At 42.2% G+C, this 17,317-nt stretch overlaps 1 protein-coding gene and 1 non-coding gene across 5 annotated transcripts in view; one reads left to right on the top strand and one right to left on the bottom strand.

The window, feature by feature from the left end:
* Window positions 1–8,173, top strand: part of Trpc1 (transient receptor potential cation channel subfamily C member 1) — a 45,956-nt gene extending 37,783 nt beyond the window's left edge. For all 4 annotated transcript variants that reach the window (XM_051140171.1, XM_051140170.1, XM_051140173.1 and 1 more), the window contains 4 exons: window positions 4,187–4,362; window positions 5,637–5,838; window positions 6,088–6,282; window positions 6,921–8,173. In XM_051140171.1, the coding sequence (XP_050996128.1) occupies window positions 4,187–4,362; window positions 5,637–5,838; window positions 6,088–6,282; window positions 6,921–7,148 (801 nt within the window). In that variant the 3' untranslated portion in view covers window positions 7,149–8,173. The remainder of the gene's footprint in view (window positions 1–4,186; window positions 4,363–5,636; window positions 5,839–6,087; window positions 6,283–6,920) is intronic.
* A 7,990-nt stretch (window positions 8,174–16,163) lies between these two features.
* On the bottom strand, window positions 16,164–16,268 carry Trnal-caa (transfer RNA leucine (anticodon CAA)). Its single transcript has 2 exons — window positions 16,231–16,268; window positions 16,164–16,209 (listed from the first exon to the last, which is right to left on the bottom strand). It is a non-coding gene; the product is annotated as a tRNA-Leu (tRNA).
* Between the last annotated feature and the right edge of the window lie 1,049 nt (window positions 16,269–17,317).

Genomic DNA, 17,317 nt, shown 5'->3' with positions numbered 1-17,317 from the left:
TCTGGATAAAGAGGGTTTGCTTTCTTTTTTATATTTTTTTATTAAATGTGTTTATTTTATATAATATTTTGGTGTATGTGTACTACCTTAGTGTTCTATTGTTGTGAAGAGTCACCATGACCAAGGCAGCACTTATAAAAGAAAACATTTAATTATGGGCTGGCTTACAGTTTCACGGGGTTAGTCCATTATAATCATAGTGGGGGCCACGGCAGCACGGCAGCACGCAGGCAGACATGGCCTTGGAACTGAGAGCTTTACATCTTAATCCTCAGGCAGCAGGGGCCTGTGAGAGAGAAAGAGGGAGGAAGAGGGAGACGGAAACTGAGTGAGACAGAGACAGTTTAGCATCGGCTTTTGAAACCTCAAAGCCCACTCCCAGTGATAGACTTCCTCCAATAAGGCCTTACCTTTTAGTCCTTCTAATCCTTTCAAAGAGTTCCACTCCAAGGTGGCTAAGTACTCAAATATATGTGCCTTTGGGGGCTATTTTTATTCAAATCACCACATCTGTGCATGTGCCATGGGCCCAGGAATCCTGCAGATTGAACTCAAGTTGTCAGATCTGGTGGCATTTGCCTTTACCTGCTGAGTCATCGCGCTGGTTGTTTTTTTGCTCAAGATCTTTGTAGGTATATTACAGAGATATTTAAGCCTATAGTGTTCTTTTCTTATAGTCTTCGTTTGCTGTTGGCATCAGGGTGATTTTTTTTTTTTTTTTTTTTTTTTTGTCTTTTGAAACAGGGTTTCTCTGTGTAGCCTTGGCTATCCTGGACTAACTTTGTAGACCAGGCTGGGCTCGAACTCAAAACAATTCACCTGCCTCTGCCTCCCGAGTGCTGGAATTAAAGCTGTGGACCACCACCGCCTGGCATAAATATTTTTATTAATGGCCTCATAGAATGAGCTAGAAGTGCTTTCCAAATACTTTTAAAAGGATTTGTATTAATTTTTACTGAAGTCATTTGATCCTTGGCTTTTCTTAGTTGAGGGGCTTTTATTATTGGCTTAATTTTAATAATATTTATATGTCTGTTCCGGCTTTCTATATCTTCATGACTTATTCTTGGTAGCTTGTATATTTCTAGGAATTTGCTCATCTATTTGATCTATTTGGATTACCCAATTTGTTATTTGTGGCAGTATACTATGATTCTCTGTCTCTGTCTCTGTCTCTCTCTCTTTCTCTTTCTCTGTCTCTCTGTCTCTCTCTCCTCTCTCTGTCTCTCTGTCTGTCTGTCTGTGTCTCTGTCTCTGTCTCTCTCTCTCTCTCTGTCTCTGTGTGTGTCTGTGTGTGCATGCCTCTCATCTCTCATCTCTGTCTCTTTCTTGCTCTCTTCTTCCTTTTTCAGTTAAAAAGTGTGTGTGGTGTGTGTGTGTGTGTGTGTGTGTGTGTGTGTGTGTGTGTGTGTGTGTGTGTGTGTGTGTTTTCATTTGCATGTGCACATATGTATAGAAGCCTGAGTTTGGTTTCAGGTGTCTTCCCTGACTGCTCCCCACCTTATCTTTTGAAACTGGGTTCCTCACTGAAGTTCCTCATTGGTTGTCTGGGTTCTCTGGCGAGCGAGCTCTGGAGAGCTGCTGGCTTCCTTTTTCTCCCCACCCTTGCAAGTGGCTTCCCCTGGCATTTTTATGTGGGTATTGGGGATCCCAGCTCGGGTCCTCAAGCCTGTGTAGCTGCATTTTACTGATGATCCACCTCCCCTGCCCTCTTTTCTCCGTCCTGAGGTCCCTGGGCTCTTGTGATCCTGCCGCCTCCACCTCTAGTGCTGGGCAGCAGGTGTGCTCTGCTGCACTCAGCTTGGTTTCCATCTTTTTGACAATCAAAAATGTTTTTCTCAGTCTGTACTAGTATTAAGTCCTTTATAAACTTTCAGTAACGAAAGCTTAATTCTCTTTCTTTCTCATTTCTTTACACTTTCATACAAGTTATAATATTGTCCTCACAAATGCATGACCTTGTTGTTCTTGCTGCCCATCACATGCAAGGTTAGTATTCAAGCCAGTGCCCGTTACTGTGATGTCTACTGCACTATATTTAGTTCTGTATTATGCAAGAACTGATGCCAGTTTCTGGTGTTCTCCTTCAATATTACCTTGAAATTCAAATTGCTTACACTTATTTTTTGAAGCTTATTTGTGTTAAATTAAAATTTTTATTTTAAAAATCATTTTTGAAAATTAAAATTGTATCATTATAAGCGACCACTTATATGACCACTGATTGGACTTAGTTATATGATTTATTGATCGCTTATCTAACTCTATTTATAGATAAGTGAATGGTGCCAGAACTCTCATCAAATGTCATCTTTCCTGAAGTTGTCAAAAGCAATTGATTTATTACTGCCTTAGCACATTTTTGCTGACTTGGGTGTCATTATATTCTGAATATTCAGTCTGAATGAATGATATTTTTTTTCCCTAAGTGACCCACTAAAGTTACTGCCTGTGCACTAAAAAGGAAAATGTCTTATGATTCTAAACTCACCTTGTTTCTTCTATCAGAATTTTTTGTGAGAGGGCCAGGAGGGTGAGGTACCGGCTTTGAAAAGTACGACATGACTTAGTCACTGCTGCAGAGTCTGGATTCCCTAAAATTGTTAGCACATCTCATACTTCTTCTGCTTAAGTAGCCAACACACTTTAGTTGGATAAGGGAGCTTTGTCACCTCCCTGTAAATAACACACAAACACACACACACACACACACACACACACACACGCACACACACACGAACTGACTTTGAACTCAGAATTCTTCTGCCTCCTCTTTCCTAGTGCCATGATTTACAGGCATGCACCACCACACTGAACCTGTACTGTTTTCACTGTGTGGTGCTCTGTAAGTGTTCTATGCAAGCACAGAACATATACATATGTAATATATACAATATACTTCACTTTAAACAGTATTTAGAATGTTCTACATTTTTTTGTTGTTGCTTCTGTCAATGACGTGTTACTTTTTATAGATGGATCCTTTTGTGCTTTCTACCCATTGGCTGACTTTCTAAGGCTAACTTGCATCAAAAAGTGCTGTCAGGAGCTAGAGAGATAGCTCAGGAGTTAAGAGCACTTTGTGTTTTCACAAAGGACCTGTGTTTGTTTCTCAGCACCTTAAATAGTAGCTCACAACCTCCCATAACTCCAGTTCCAAGAGATCCAATGCCCTTTCCTGGCCTCTGTGGACATCAGGCATGACTGTGATGCCTGCACATACACACAGGCAATACTCATACACATAAAATAAAAATAAAAAATTTAAAAAATGCACAGTAAATGTTAAGAAATGCTATCAGAAAGTATTCCTTATTTTTAAAAATACCAAGATGTATTAAAAGTACCTAATTTTCAGACACTGAAGGAGTATAGAAAAAAATGAAATAGACTTGAATAAAGCCTCTCAGTGCTCCATGCTAGTGTACAAAGATAGTCATTACTAGCTGTAGTGCTGGAGTGGCTTCACATAGAATACCGTCTTGTAGCAGGGAAGTGAGAGAAAGGTCACTCCTGGAAAGAATTTGGGACAGTCCCGGATGATGGTGTTGTCCTTTAGGAGTCAGTTGAGAATTAGTTACAAAATCAGATGAAATGCTTCACTGTGAAATGATTTAATATTTGTAAACCTTAAGAAGCCACATATAAGCATTTGTTTTCCTCTACATTTTTCAGAGAGTCATTTCCTTTTGTCTCTGCCAACTGGCCTTTAAACAGTCTCCATGTTACCAGCAGTGGTGATGTTTGCCTCTAATCCTAGCAGGTGGGAAGCTGAGGCAGGAGGACTGTGAGTCTGATAGCAGGACTGACCGTTGTCTGTGTCTCAACAACCAAAATAATAGTAACAATAAATGATAAAAGTACGTGAAAATCTTGGGGTCTTTATTCTCCCTCCACAGCAATGATACCCTTTGAAGACCTTGTCTGGCAAAGGCTGGGCATTTTGTACTCATGGCACTAGTTTGACCAGAATGGCTTTTTGTTAAATAGCTGAGTTTGTTTTGTTTTTTGTATTCCCACAGCTGGAGTCTTGATGCTCTTAACATATTTAATATTTCAGCCAGGTGAAATAAAGGGTATGCCTTATGGACTGTGTGTTTGTTTTCCTTTTATTACTGGGTAATTTCATATTTAATACATAGTTTTCCCAGCAGTTTTAATGTACACCCGTGTGATACGTCCACAGATTTCGATGGGACAGATGTTACAAGATTTTGGGAAATTTCTGGGAATGTTCCTTCTTGTTCTGTTTTCCTTCACAATTGGACTGACACAACTCTATGACAAAGGGTACACTCCCAAAGAGCCGAAGGACTGTGTTGGCATCTTCTGTGAGCAGCAGAGCAACGACACCTTCCACTCGTGAGTGTCTTCATAGTTTACCAGATGGCTTTCCCTCTGCTGAGTTCTGTGTGGGTCATTCATTACACAAGTGGAACTTAAACTGTCCTTTAAAAATTTCATTTTAAATGTCTGCAAGCTTTAACAAATGCTGTTTTTCCTTGTCATTTTTCATTATCTTTACTCACAGGATCCTCTATAGTAGATCCAAACCATTCCCTGTGTTTTCTCTACTGAACTCTCTCTGAACTAAAGAAAATTTGACATCTTTACACCTTTGGAACCTTGGGAGATGTCTTTCATTCATCTCATATAATAGAATGTTCAGCATCTCTGCCCCTAAACTAGTGATACATGTCGCAACTCTTGGCTACTGATGCAACCCAGCACATTCATGTTTTCAGTACGTCTTGAGAGGTCATTAGAACTGAGAAGCATTAGAACGTAAGGACCAGTCCCCTGGTGTGTTAGAAAGATGGTACAGCCACCATAAAGCAGATAGAATACTTCCCTCTGTTTCCTTTTCAGTGCTGGGGATCCAAGCCAAGGCTCTGTGTGCACTAGTCAAATGCTATAAACACCAAAGCTGCGTCTCCAGTCTTACTCTCCTCACCCTTGAATAAAATACAGAGTATGGACTTGCACATTTGTGTGTTCTTATTATGCACCAACAATTCTTTAGGCAGCTTGTTTGTCCAGGATAGATGGGTAGTGTGGTGATCATGTAGGCCCGTGCTGTCCTTGTAATGACTTGGGGCTATTGCAGTTTAGAGCCATCTGAAGGTTGAAGTAGAGGACTGGCAGAATCTAACTAGATACCTGTGGAACTGCTGTGTTGAGACTAGAAAGGCAGCAAAAATTAAACAGGAATAATATCTTTGAGCATGTTTCCTCATTTAAAAATAAGACCTTTGGGGCCTAGAAAGATGGCTGAGTGGTTAAGAGCACTTGCTGCTCTTTGCAGAGGACATGGGTTTGGTTTCCAACACCCACCTGGTGGCTCACTACTGTTACGCCAGTTCCAGGGGATCTGGTGCCCTCTTCTAGCCTCTGCAGGGTCCTGCATGCATGTGCTGCATACACTCCACATACACTCAGGCGCACACACATAAAATAAAACTAATATTTAAAATAAGACTATATGTACTGCGAGAATATAAAATAAAACAATAACATTATTTTTATAGTGTATGACACAAGAATTAGTAATGGTTCATCTGTATAATTTTGATATAAGTGCATTATCTGTTCCTGCTAATTAGCTCCTTTCTAACAGAATGTACCTGCCCTTACAGGTTCATTGGCACCTGCTTTGCTCTGTTCTGGTACATCTTCTCCTTGGCACATGTGGCCATCTTTGTCACGAGGTTTAGCTACGGAGAAGAGCTGCAGTCTTTCGTGGGAGCTGTGATCGTGGGGACGTACAACGTTGTGGTTGTGATTGTGCTTACGAAGCTGCTGGTAGCGATGCTCCACAAAAGCTTCCAGTTGATAGCGGTGAGCGCTCTTCCGGGGCTGGGTTCGCCTCAGATCCCAGGCAGTGCCCGGAAACAAATAGCTAAGAGTACAGAATTAGTGGATACTAGTTTCAGAACACAATGTCTAATACTTGCATATCCTTGGCCATTTTTTAACTCTACACGGTGTGACAACAGTTACACAGCCGTAACCCGTATCTCCCCCAACCTTCCCCCACCAGCCCATGTTCGTTTTCTTAGTCTATCCTCCTTCCTCCTTGCCTCACAGAACCACGAGGATAAAGAATGGAAGTTTGCTCGAGCCAAGCTGTGGCTTAGCTACTTCGATGACAAGTGTACGCTGCCCCCGCCGTTCAATATCATTCCGTCACCAAAGACTATCTGCTATATGGTCAGCAGCCTCAGTAAGTGGCTCTGCTCGCACACCTCGAAAGGCAAGGTCAAACGGCAAAACAGTTTAAAGGTGAGAAGTCAGAGGTTTGAATTGCACCGCAGTTTTACAGTTGCTAATTTCAATTTTTTTGTTCTTTGTTTTACTTACTGAGGCAGAGTCTAACTATGTAGCTGGCATGGAACTTGCTCTGTAGAGCAGGCTGGCTTCACATGTGCAGCCATCCTCCTATGTTCGCCTGCCATGGGCTGGGACGATGGGTGTGTGCCACTGTACCCCGCTGCCTGCTGCCGTGCCCAGCTCAGATGTTTCAAAGCACAAATATGCAAGTCTGATAAGGCCTATGCTGACATGTTTTAAACTGGTGTATCCCTAATGCATGCTTAGTATATAAAGATTCAATAAATAATTGGGAATAAAAAATAGAACTAAGGATTTGGGGGTTTGTTTTTTAGTTTTCAGGGTTCCCTAACACATGAACTCTTATTCCACAGGCTTTCAGTATAGATTTAAAGAACAACTATTAGTTCATACCATTTTTAGATCTTACAAGATGGTATGCTGGCAGACATTTGCCTAGCAGACATGTGGCCCTGAGCTCGCTCCTCAGAGCTGCCAACATCTATGTATGTGAGTGTGCATACGTGTTTTCTTGCATCTCTATGACTGTGCTCACACACACTGCCGCCGTGTGACTCTTGCTTTTGAAGGAGTGGAGAAACCTGAAACAAAAGAGAGATGAGAATTACCAGAAGGTGATGTGCTGCCTCGTGCATCGCTACCTGACGTCCATGCGACAGAGGATGCAGAGCACGGACCAGGCCACCGTGGAGAGTCTCAACGAGCTGCGCCAGGATCTGTCAAAGTTCCGAAATGAAATAAGGGATTTGCTTGGCTTTCGGACTTCTAAATACGCTATGTTTTATCCAAGAAACTAATAATCTTCTACATCTCATAGAAACCATTTTCCATAACAAATATGAAAGACTGTATTGCATATGTTGCAATTAAATCATTAAGATATATATGGACATAAACAGTTACACAAAAGCCATTCTTTAAATATTTATAGCATAAATATATGTCATGTAAAATATGTATACAGAGTTAGTTTTTTTAAAACCTGTCTGTGGCTTTTTGTAGAAGCAAAACATGAAGTAAGCCGTTTGGTTAGCATGCTGTCCGGTTTTCTTAGTTGGTCAGTGCTTCAAACTCCTAATGTTTAAGGCGGGCAGCTATCAGTACACACATTGCCCACTCCACTTTATAAAATGCGGATCAGCAGATGCAGCCATCGTAAGAGACCCTTGAGACATAGAGCTCGTGGTGTTTACATCTCTTGTTTTAGGAGTTCACACAGAGTTCAGTATTTATTGTTTAGAAATGTAGTTTCATCTAAAATACCCTATTTTTCTTTTGTTATAGCCTTAGAAAACAAAGAAAAATTTCTAATGACTATTTGAATTTAAGCTGGGCATAGTGGCGCACGCCTTTAATCCCAGCACTCAGGTGGCAGGCGCAGGTGGATCTCTGAGTTCACAGTCAGCCTGGTCCACAGTGTGAGTTCCAGGACAGTCAGGGTTACACAGAGAAACCTTGTCTTGGGAAAAAAAATTAATTTATTTAGATCTATCAATCTAAATTCACCTTGGTATTTGTTGTGTAATATATTTACTTTTACATGGTTATAATTATTTTATATTTTTAATTTTGTCTTTTGTCTTAATTTATTTTATATATAGTTCTCTGTATTGAGGTAGTTCATATGTTTAAATATCTATAGTATTCTGTGATTTTTGAAAAACAGTAGCGATCTTTTAGCCATAGAATATTTATTCATATTTATACATTTGCCAAGTTAATTCTCTAAGCATTTGGTTAGTTTAGCTTTTTCTTCCAATTTTTGAAGTTGAGTGAAACTCCTCGTTACAAAGTAGAAGCTACTTGTCTTCATGTGTGGTCACAGTGGGCTTGGCCGGAGGGCACTGGGGCCTGGAAGAAAGCTGCTTCCCGTTCAGTGGAAGGCTCCTGAGCTCCTCTTCCCAAGTGTTCTCACAGTCCAACGTAGCTTCTAGAAGAGTGACCTTACTCGCTGCCTGAGACGTAAAGCATTGTTTTCACAATTTGAAGATAAAAAGACTGTTTGATCTCTTTTCAGTGTTCATGTAAGGGTGCAGCTGAGGGTTTCCCCAGCTATTGCACAGACATTCTTGCAGCATGCTTGGTGAGGAATTCTGGTGTTGAGGCCACCGACTGCAGGCAGTCCTGGGTCTGTGAGCACCACCTGCCCCGGGTCGTCTGAGGGTTAGGATTAGGTTTCATTCTTGCTTTTTACATTTGTTTTTAATGTTCAGGTTTAAGAGTTCCCTCTTTGGGGCAAATTCTTATAAAAATGTTTATTGTAAAGTTATATATTTTGTCTACAATGGGATTATGCACTTCCCTGTTGGGATTTTACATCAAGATTTTTAGTCATTCTAAAAAAAAAAAAAAACCTAATTATTTAAAAAATTTATAGAGTGCCTACTGTGTGCATGAATTACCGATGAGGTATATTTTGAATGACAGCATATTGTAAGAAAAAGGTGAATAAAATTTGATATTAGATTATAAATTGGTAGAGCTTGAGCATTTTGTAATTACTTGCTTTTATTTGTTTAATATTTTATGTGTGTGAGTGTTTTGTCTACATATATATCTGTGTACTGTGTGTGTGCTTGGTACTCAGAGAAGACGGAAGAAGGCGTCAGACGCCCTGGAACTGAAATAACAGACAGTTGTGAGCCGCCATGTAGTGGGGAGGAATTGACGCTCTTAATGGAGCAGCCACCTCTCCCGCCTCTCATCTGCTTTTTAAGCTTGAGATACAGGGATGGCAAGATGGCTCCGTGGGGAAATGAGCTTATACCACGCCTGCAAGCCTGAGGTCTGCCTGAGAGCAGGAGAAGACCTGCTCAGAAGACCTGCGCCCACAAGTTGTCCTCTGTCAGCTGCATGCATGCTGTGTCACACAGCATCTACACACACACACACACACACACACACACACACACGTAATAAAAATTTTAGGGCAAATAGAAGGACCCAGAGGGACAGGAGCTCCACAGGAAAACCAACAGAGCCAACAAATCTGAGCCCAGGGGGCCCTATGAAGACAGATGCACCAACCAACATTGGGGGATGGTCTGATGTGTTTTGATGCTAATTACTGCTTGGTGTCTGTGTGACCCACCTTTTGCTTAATAAAAAGCCATCCCATCTGGGCAGGGCAAAGGAGATAGGTGGGGCTAGGAGAGAGAGGAATTCTGGGAAGAAGAAAGACCACCACGAGGAGGAAGAAGAGAAACCCAAGGAGAAGGCCACCATGGCTTAGATGGAGGAGAAGCACGTGGCTGGTGTGGATGGGGACTTGGCCCAGATGAAGAACATTAGCAAGTATTTGGGATTATGGACGGGAGGTAGCTTGATAGAAGTTATTGGAAACAGATGGCATGGGATTGAGACAGGGATCCCACGCCTGCCCCACTATGGGAGGCAGTTTAGAGGATTGATATCTGCCCTGCCCTAGGTTAACTAAGGCTATTTTAAAATATAACAAGTGTCTGTGTCTTAATTGATTGCTAGCCAGGCCTACTGATCATACAGATAATTTAAAAACAATAAACCAAGAATCATTCATGGAGAGGACCTAGGCCTATACGCTCCAACTTTTCCAACCTACTTTATTTGGGATTCTTTAAGTGCTTATACCTCCCTTCCAACCCACCTACCCTAGATAGGAGCGAGAGGAGGTTTGTGGGAACAGGAGACGTAGACCTTGTTGAATTCAGTTCCTGGGAGTGATTCCCCTGGAGTAGTCATATCTCCTCTCAGAGTCTGTACTAGGATGGTTTTCAGCTGGCAAAAACCAAGCCCCCACCTGAGGTGGTTTGACCTCCAAGTAAATAAACATCACCTGCTCTCTCACAAGTCTGTTCCCCATCCCACACTTGGGATCAAAACAAAAACATATTTACGTCCACTACATAGGCCCCTTGCTCATAGGTAGCCGATAGGCAGCTCAGTCTCCTTGTGGGTCCCCTCGTAATGGGAGCAGGGGCTACTTCCAACATGGACTCTGTGGCCTGGTCTTCGATCGCTTCCCTCAGGTGGGGTGCCTTACCAAGCCATAGAGGAAGAGAGTGCAGGCAGTCTTGATGTGACTTGACGGGCTGGGGTTGGTAGGAGAGGAGGGGTTCCCCTCTCTGGGGACTAGGGGATGGGCATGGGGGGGGCGGAGAGGGAGAAAGGGTGAAACTGGGAAGACATGAGGGAGCGGAGCGGGCTTTTATTGGAATGTAAAGTAAGTTTTAATTTGTCTTTTGACTTAATTTATTTTATATATAGTTCCCTGTATTGAGGTAGTTCACATGTTTAAATATCTATAATATTATGTGATTTTTGAAAAATAGATGACATCTTTTAGCCATAGGGTATTTATTCATATTTATACATTTGCCAAATTACTTCTCTAGGCATTTGGTTAGTTTAACTTTTCTTTCTAATTTTTCAAGTTGAGTAAAACGCTTTATTACAAAGTAGAAGTTACTTATCTTCATGTGTGGCCATAGTAGGCTTGGCTGGAGGGCACTGGGGCCTGGAAGAAAGCTGCTTCCCGTTCAATGGAAGGCTCCTGAGCTCCTCTTCCCAAGTCTTCAGTCCTCAACACCCCCGGTCTCACTGATGGAGAGGCAAAAGACAGAATCCTAAGGCTAGCTGGCCAGCTAGTGTTGTTGAATGGGTGAGGGTCAGGTTCAGCTCTCTCAAGTCAAGGACTTGGAAGATGGATCAGTGGAGACAGTGCTGTGTAAGCAGGAAGACATGATTTCAGAGCCCCAGCACCCATATAAAAGCCAGACATGGTAGTGCAACACTAACCCCAACATTGGGATATTGAAAAAATGTGGACCCCAGAGGGTCACTGGCCAGCCAGTTCAGCTAAAGTAGCAGTCCAGGCTCGGTAAGAAAGCCTGTCTCAGAGAATGATTGAGAAAGACATTGTCTGTTGACCTCTGTCTGCATGATCTGGAAATACACACCACACACACACGCACATGCACATGCATACACAAGCAATTGAAGAGGACACTTAATGTCAACCTCTGGCGTCCACATACAAAGGCAAACATGAACACACATACAAAGAAAACTTAACACTAAGAAAATATAGGGATGGTGGCTATCTAAATTTCTCACTGGCAAGTCAGTGTTCGCTTTCTGACATCACACTCACCCTCCATATGTAGAGGGCATTCTTAGAAAGCTTTCTTTTTCATTTGATAATTTCACAGTTTCCTTTATTCTGTTTTTATCTGCATTTGAGGATGAGCACTAGCTACACCACACAAAAATTGGGAAGCATTTTGCGTTCTATTTGAAGGCTTTAAAATAACCATTTTCAGGAGACATGGTTTCTGATGCATATTACAGGAACACAAAAAAATGAAACAGCAGGCTTATTTTTATATATGTGGTGAACACGTTTTTTTAAAAAAAGCAACTATGGGCAAGCTCCACTCTCCTCATCCTGCAATTGGCAGCCAGTTCATTCTCTGCTCTCCCCCACTGGGAATGCTATTTAAGGGGCTCAGCAGGCAAAAGCACTTGCTGGTTTGATGATTTGAATTCAAATACCCAGAATCTGACACATAAGAACCTGGACCAGGGCAGTGGTATGTGTCTGTAATCCCAGCGTTCTTATGATAAGATTGGAGAGGAGAGGACAGGGGACTGCCCCTGGAAGCTTGCTCGGCTTGGCTAGCTGCCATGACAGAGAACAGAGACCCTGCTTCATCTGGTTTTATCCAGTGCTGCACCCTGCATGCTACAATAATGATCAGTCAGGCAAGTTCTAGCAACGGGGAGGCTATTTATGGGAGTTAACTTGGTCACTTACTACAGTGGGTAGTGATTAATACAGGGACGCGTTACTGTTTAAGGTGAGCAACTGCGCATGCTCAGCTATAAATGGGCCCTCTAAACCTCAACAGATGGAGAACATTGTGGAAAGGGGGCGGAAAGGATGCAAGAGCCTAAGCATGGCGAAGGGTGCTGGAAATGCTGTCCCCTGGACATAACGTGCTGTTCACACACGAACTCAAAGCAACTGTGAGTACCTACATGAGACCTGTAGCTAAAAACCCAGCATGGAGTGGAGGGGCCCCTGAGGCCCCACACTACCCGAGGAACTATTAGAAACTGATGGCTACTAAGAGGAAAGAGGGCTGGTCACTTTTTGTTAGGAGTATACCCACCGGTACATATACCCCCACGCCAGCGGAGTGCCCCATGACCATGTGCATACAGGCAACACTAGCTGGACTCAGTATAAGAGCCTTTACGGTCTTGAAGTGTGTCCACATTATTTATATCCACACCAGCCAGGTGAAAAGTGGCACAGAAGGAAGAGGAACCAGTGTGGTGGTTTGAATGAGAGAAGCCCCCACAGCTCATCTATTTTGAATGCTTGGTTCCCATTTTTAAGTGTTTAGGAAGGACAAGGACCATTAAGGATCTCAGGGTTCTACTTGTCTTTCTCATTATTATTATTAATTATTATTATTTCCGAGACAGGGTCTCTCTGTGTAGCCTTGGCTATTCTGGACTCGCTTTGTAGACCAGGCTGGCCTCGAACTCACAGTGATCCTCCCGCCTCTGCCTCCCAAGTGCGGGGATTAAAGGCGTGCGCCACCACGCCCAGCTTGTCTTTCTCATTCTACAGACACACTACAGTTGTTCTAGTGCGACGCTGTGCATGAGAATCCAAGTATTTTCCTTCTTCATCCAGGAGGCTCCCTCTTGCATTGTGTAACCACTAACATCTTAGCCTGTAAATTTTCCTAATAGGTTCCTATTTATTTTTTTAAGATTTATTTATTATGTATACAGTATGCATCAGATCACATTATAGATGGTTGTGAGCCACCATGTGGTTGCTGGGAGTTGAACTCAGGACCTCTGGAAGAGCAGTCCGTGTTCTTAACCACTGAGCCATCCCTGCAGCCCCTAGGCTCCTATTCTTAAAAGCTCTGTGTCCAAAATCTAATTGAGTCTCACTATCAGTAGACCGCAGACATCCTTCAAGTAGAAGACAATATTTCTAGTTTTTATTTGATCAAATGTTAGCCTTTTGAGGCTACTTTGCTTTTTAAGAGGAAAAACAAATGACAAAGAAAAATAGCAAGAATTTTTAATTATAGCATTAAAATGCCTCTGTTAAAAATTTTTCCACACTTGAGTTCAGCCGAAAGACAAAGAAGTTTCTCTGTGTGTTGCAAGCTCCTCTAATACAATTCACCTGACTACCTATGAATATTTCCGTACTTACACAGCCGGGCGCTCTACCAGCTGGTCACGCTGTCACGCTGAAGCGTGCTGCGTGCCACCTCTGCATTTGGGAGGCACCATGCCCACCAGAGCATATTTTGATATCTAAGTCAAACACGTGAAAACTCTTGTTTTTAATTACATCTTATTTATTATTTAACCTAGACACCAGTGCACATGTGTGTTAGTGTGATGAGCGTACATGCTACAGGGTGCATGCGTAGGGCAGAGGCCAATTTGTGGGAGTCACTTCTCTCTTCCCATTATGTAAGTTTTAGGGATCAAACTCATGTGGTTCATTTGGTCGTAAGTGTCTTTACCTGCTGGGCCATATTGCCAACTCTCTCTTCTTTTAATGATCAAATAACTCTTTTGTTGTTCATAATGGTCATATTACTTTATTGTATATTTCATTAAAGTATTTTGTAATTTGCATTTTATGTCAGAAAACCTTAATGCAACATATTTTGATTATTTATTTTTCCTCTACCCCAACTCCTCCCAGATTCACCTCTTTATGCTACCCTCCAGACTTTTCTTGACTTCTTCCCTCTCAATCTCTCTTGGTCCCTCTGTCTTTGTTTCTCTCTGAAGTTTTGAACTATAAGATGACATGACCAAAAAAAAAAAAAAAAAAAAAAAAGTATTCTGGATGAGTCATGGAGAACTGCACTGATCATCTCTAACCTCTTTAATAAGTCTGTCTCTGCGAAGCTCCATTTCCAAGGTGCCGTCAGGTTAGAGATCAAATCGCTATCACTGCTTATCATTTACCTGCAAGTTTCTTCAGCTGAGCTTTTTATTGGGATAGCCTATCACCTTTGTATTAATCTTTTTCCTTTCCAATTTTTACATCATACATTCTATTTCTTGCCTCACTACACTGTCTAGATCCTCCAGTATAACATTTTTAACAAAAATGGCTATCTCATACATTTTTGATCATTAATCTTAAATGCTTTTCGTAGCTCACCATGAGGTTTGCCCGAGAGCTCCGTGCCTGTGGTGATGTTCTGTTCTATCCATAGATTGCTTTAAAAGGTTTATTTTTGTCATGAAAAAAAGAAAAGTCCTGGAATCAGATTGATCAATGCATTATTGAGAGCAGGAGCTGGGACTGCAGGTGTGTGCCACCATGCCTGGTTTGCGCAGCGCTGGGGATCAATTGCAAAGCTCCGTGCTAGGCAACCTCTCAACCAGTGGAAGTATATCCCCACTTTATCTAATTGGTTGCCTAGCAATTTGGTAATATGGTATGTCAACTCTGTTGCTAGGCAGACTTGCTTATGGTTAAAACCATGAGCTGACTGGGAAACTACATCTGGACTAGGAGGAACCATAAACAAGCTGGGAGCGTCAGGAGGGGACCAGAGGTTTGGGCTTTCCTAAGCCTAAGGCCCAGGCACCTGTGAGAAGTCTCGGAGCTGTGCCTCTTGCATTGCGGGATGGAGCTTTTCTGAAGATAAAGCTTTTGGCTGACATGTCTACACCCCCTGATGTGACTGTTTTCTCGTGCACGTGACACATCATCTAGGAAGGCCAAAGGAAAAATAGCAAAGGGTAGCTATGGATACTTGCATTGAATATCATATTGTGTAGGATCGTATTATGTCTATATGTATGCACATACATATGTGTGTGTGTGTGTGTACATATATTTCATGCATGCATCTCATCTGAGAAGAATGATACCAAAAACGACCTGTAGAGTTCTTCGGAGTCTGTCCAGCTGCACCAAAGCTCTTAGTGCGGTGGAGTATACCCACTGACATTTTACACGTTGAAAGCATTCCTGGGATAAGCCCTGCTTGATCGCCATCTTTTCGTGTGATGGGTTTTATTTGGTAATATTTCGTCTAGAGCATTTGCACCTATGATCCTAAATGAAATCAGACTGATGGCTTCCCCGGCACCTACTGTCTGCTAAGCCTTTAGAGTTATGGTTAGCAACCTCAGTGAAAGGGCCTGTGTTCCTTCCTTGTGCACACTCTGGGAGCCTGTGTTAGGTGGACAGGCCTTCCTCTCACGTGCCTGCTAAACTTTCCAAATAAAACTAATTGAGTTTGGAGTTTCTTTGAAGGAAGGTTTCAAAGTAGTTACTGGATGCCTTCGATGTGTATGGGACTGTAAGGTTTCTTTTTCTGCTTAAGTCTGTTGCGAGGCACCCTTACCCCCAACCCAGGGATGTCATTTTCTCCCTCATTTCATATACATTTTCCAACCTGTGAGCATAAACAGTTCATAATGTATTATTATTATTGTTGTTGTTGTTGTTATATTGGTGAAGGGAGAAAGAGAGGCACACACACACACACACACACACACAGAGAGAGAGAGAGAGAGAGAGAGAGAGAGAGAGAGAGAGAGAGAGAGAGAGAGAGGTGAGAGGTGTCTTTCTATGTGTACCCGTTCCTTGCCTCAGCCGTCACAGCAGCTGATATTACAGGTAAGCGCCATTGTGCCCGGGACTTGTATTACTACTTAATCATCTATAATACCTGAGAAAAGTTTCTCTTTTATTTATAAAATTGGTTTTATCTGGTTCTCTCTCTCTCTTTTTTTTTTTTTTTTTTTTGAGAAAAGTGTTGTGTCAGAAGTGGGATTTGAACCCATGTCTCCATACAGAGACCAGAATCCCCAACCAGGAAAGCTGCGCTTGAGTCTGGCACCTTAGACCACTCAGCCATCCTGACACACCTTTTTGTTTTGTTTTAATTTGTTTATCTTTATTTTACATGTCTGGGTGTTTTAACTGCATGCATATCTATGTACCATAGACATGCAGTGCCCAAAGAGACCAGAAGGGGGTGTCAGATCCCCTAGAACTGGAGTTACAGATGTTGCGAGCCACCACGATGGGAATTGAACCAGGGTTCTCTAGAAGAGCAGTCGGTGCTCTTAACCTCTGAGCCATCTCTCCATCTCTCCAGCCCCTACTTTTTTTTTTTTTTTTTTTTTTTTACTATTTTTTTTTTTAGATTTTTTTATTAATTTATTCATATTACATCTCGATTGTTAGCCCTTCCCCTGTTTCCTCCCATTCTTCCCTCCCTCCCATTTCTCCCCTTCTCCCCTCCCCTATGTCCGTGACCTAGGGAGACCTCCTCCCCCTATACATGCTCTCAGAATATCAAGTCTCTTCTTGGTAACTAGCTATCCTTCCTCTGAGTGCCACCAGGTCTCCCCATCTGGGGGACATGGTCAGAAAAGGGGCACCAGAGTTCCTGTGAGAGTCAGATCTCACTCTCCACTCAACGGAGGAGAGTATCATGTTCGTCGGGTAGGTCTTGGTAGGGGTTCGAAGCTTACTGCCTATATTCTCCTTGGCTGGTGCCTTAGTTTGAGGAGGACCCCAGGATCCAGATCTGCCTGTCATAAAGTTCTTCTTGTAGGTTTCCAGGACCCTGTGGGTCCTACTATTTCCTCTTTCTTCCATGCTACTCTTGCCTAAAGTCTCAATAGGATGTCCTCTCCTCTGACCCACTTTCTTGGTAAGTAAAGATTTTCATGGTACGTATCCCTTGGACTAGTGTTTTGATATAAGTGAGTATATACCGTTTGTCTCTTTTTGCTTCTGGGGGTACTATTTTTTTTAAATGTTTAATCTTGGCAGTTTTTTGAGTGATATTAGCCATTTCAAAGAAGCAACTTTTAGCTTTGTTAGCTTCGCCTGTTAGTTATAACTACTTTTTGACTCAATGTCTGTTCTAAGCGTATTTTCCCTTGTGTGGTGTGTGTGTGT

Source organism: Acomys russatus, chromosome 32 (genome assembly GCF_903995435.1).
Source record: "Acomys russatus chromosome 32, mAcoRus1.1, whole genome shotgun sequence".
In the NCBI taxonomy this organism is placed as follows: domain Eukaryota; kingdom Metazoa; phylum Chordata; class Mammalia; order Rodentia; family Muridae; genus Acomys; species Acomys russatus.
This window is presented reverse-complemented; position numbering and strand designations above follow the sequence as displayed.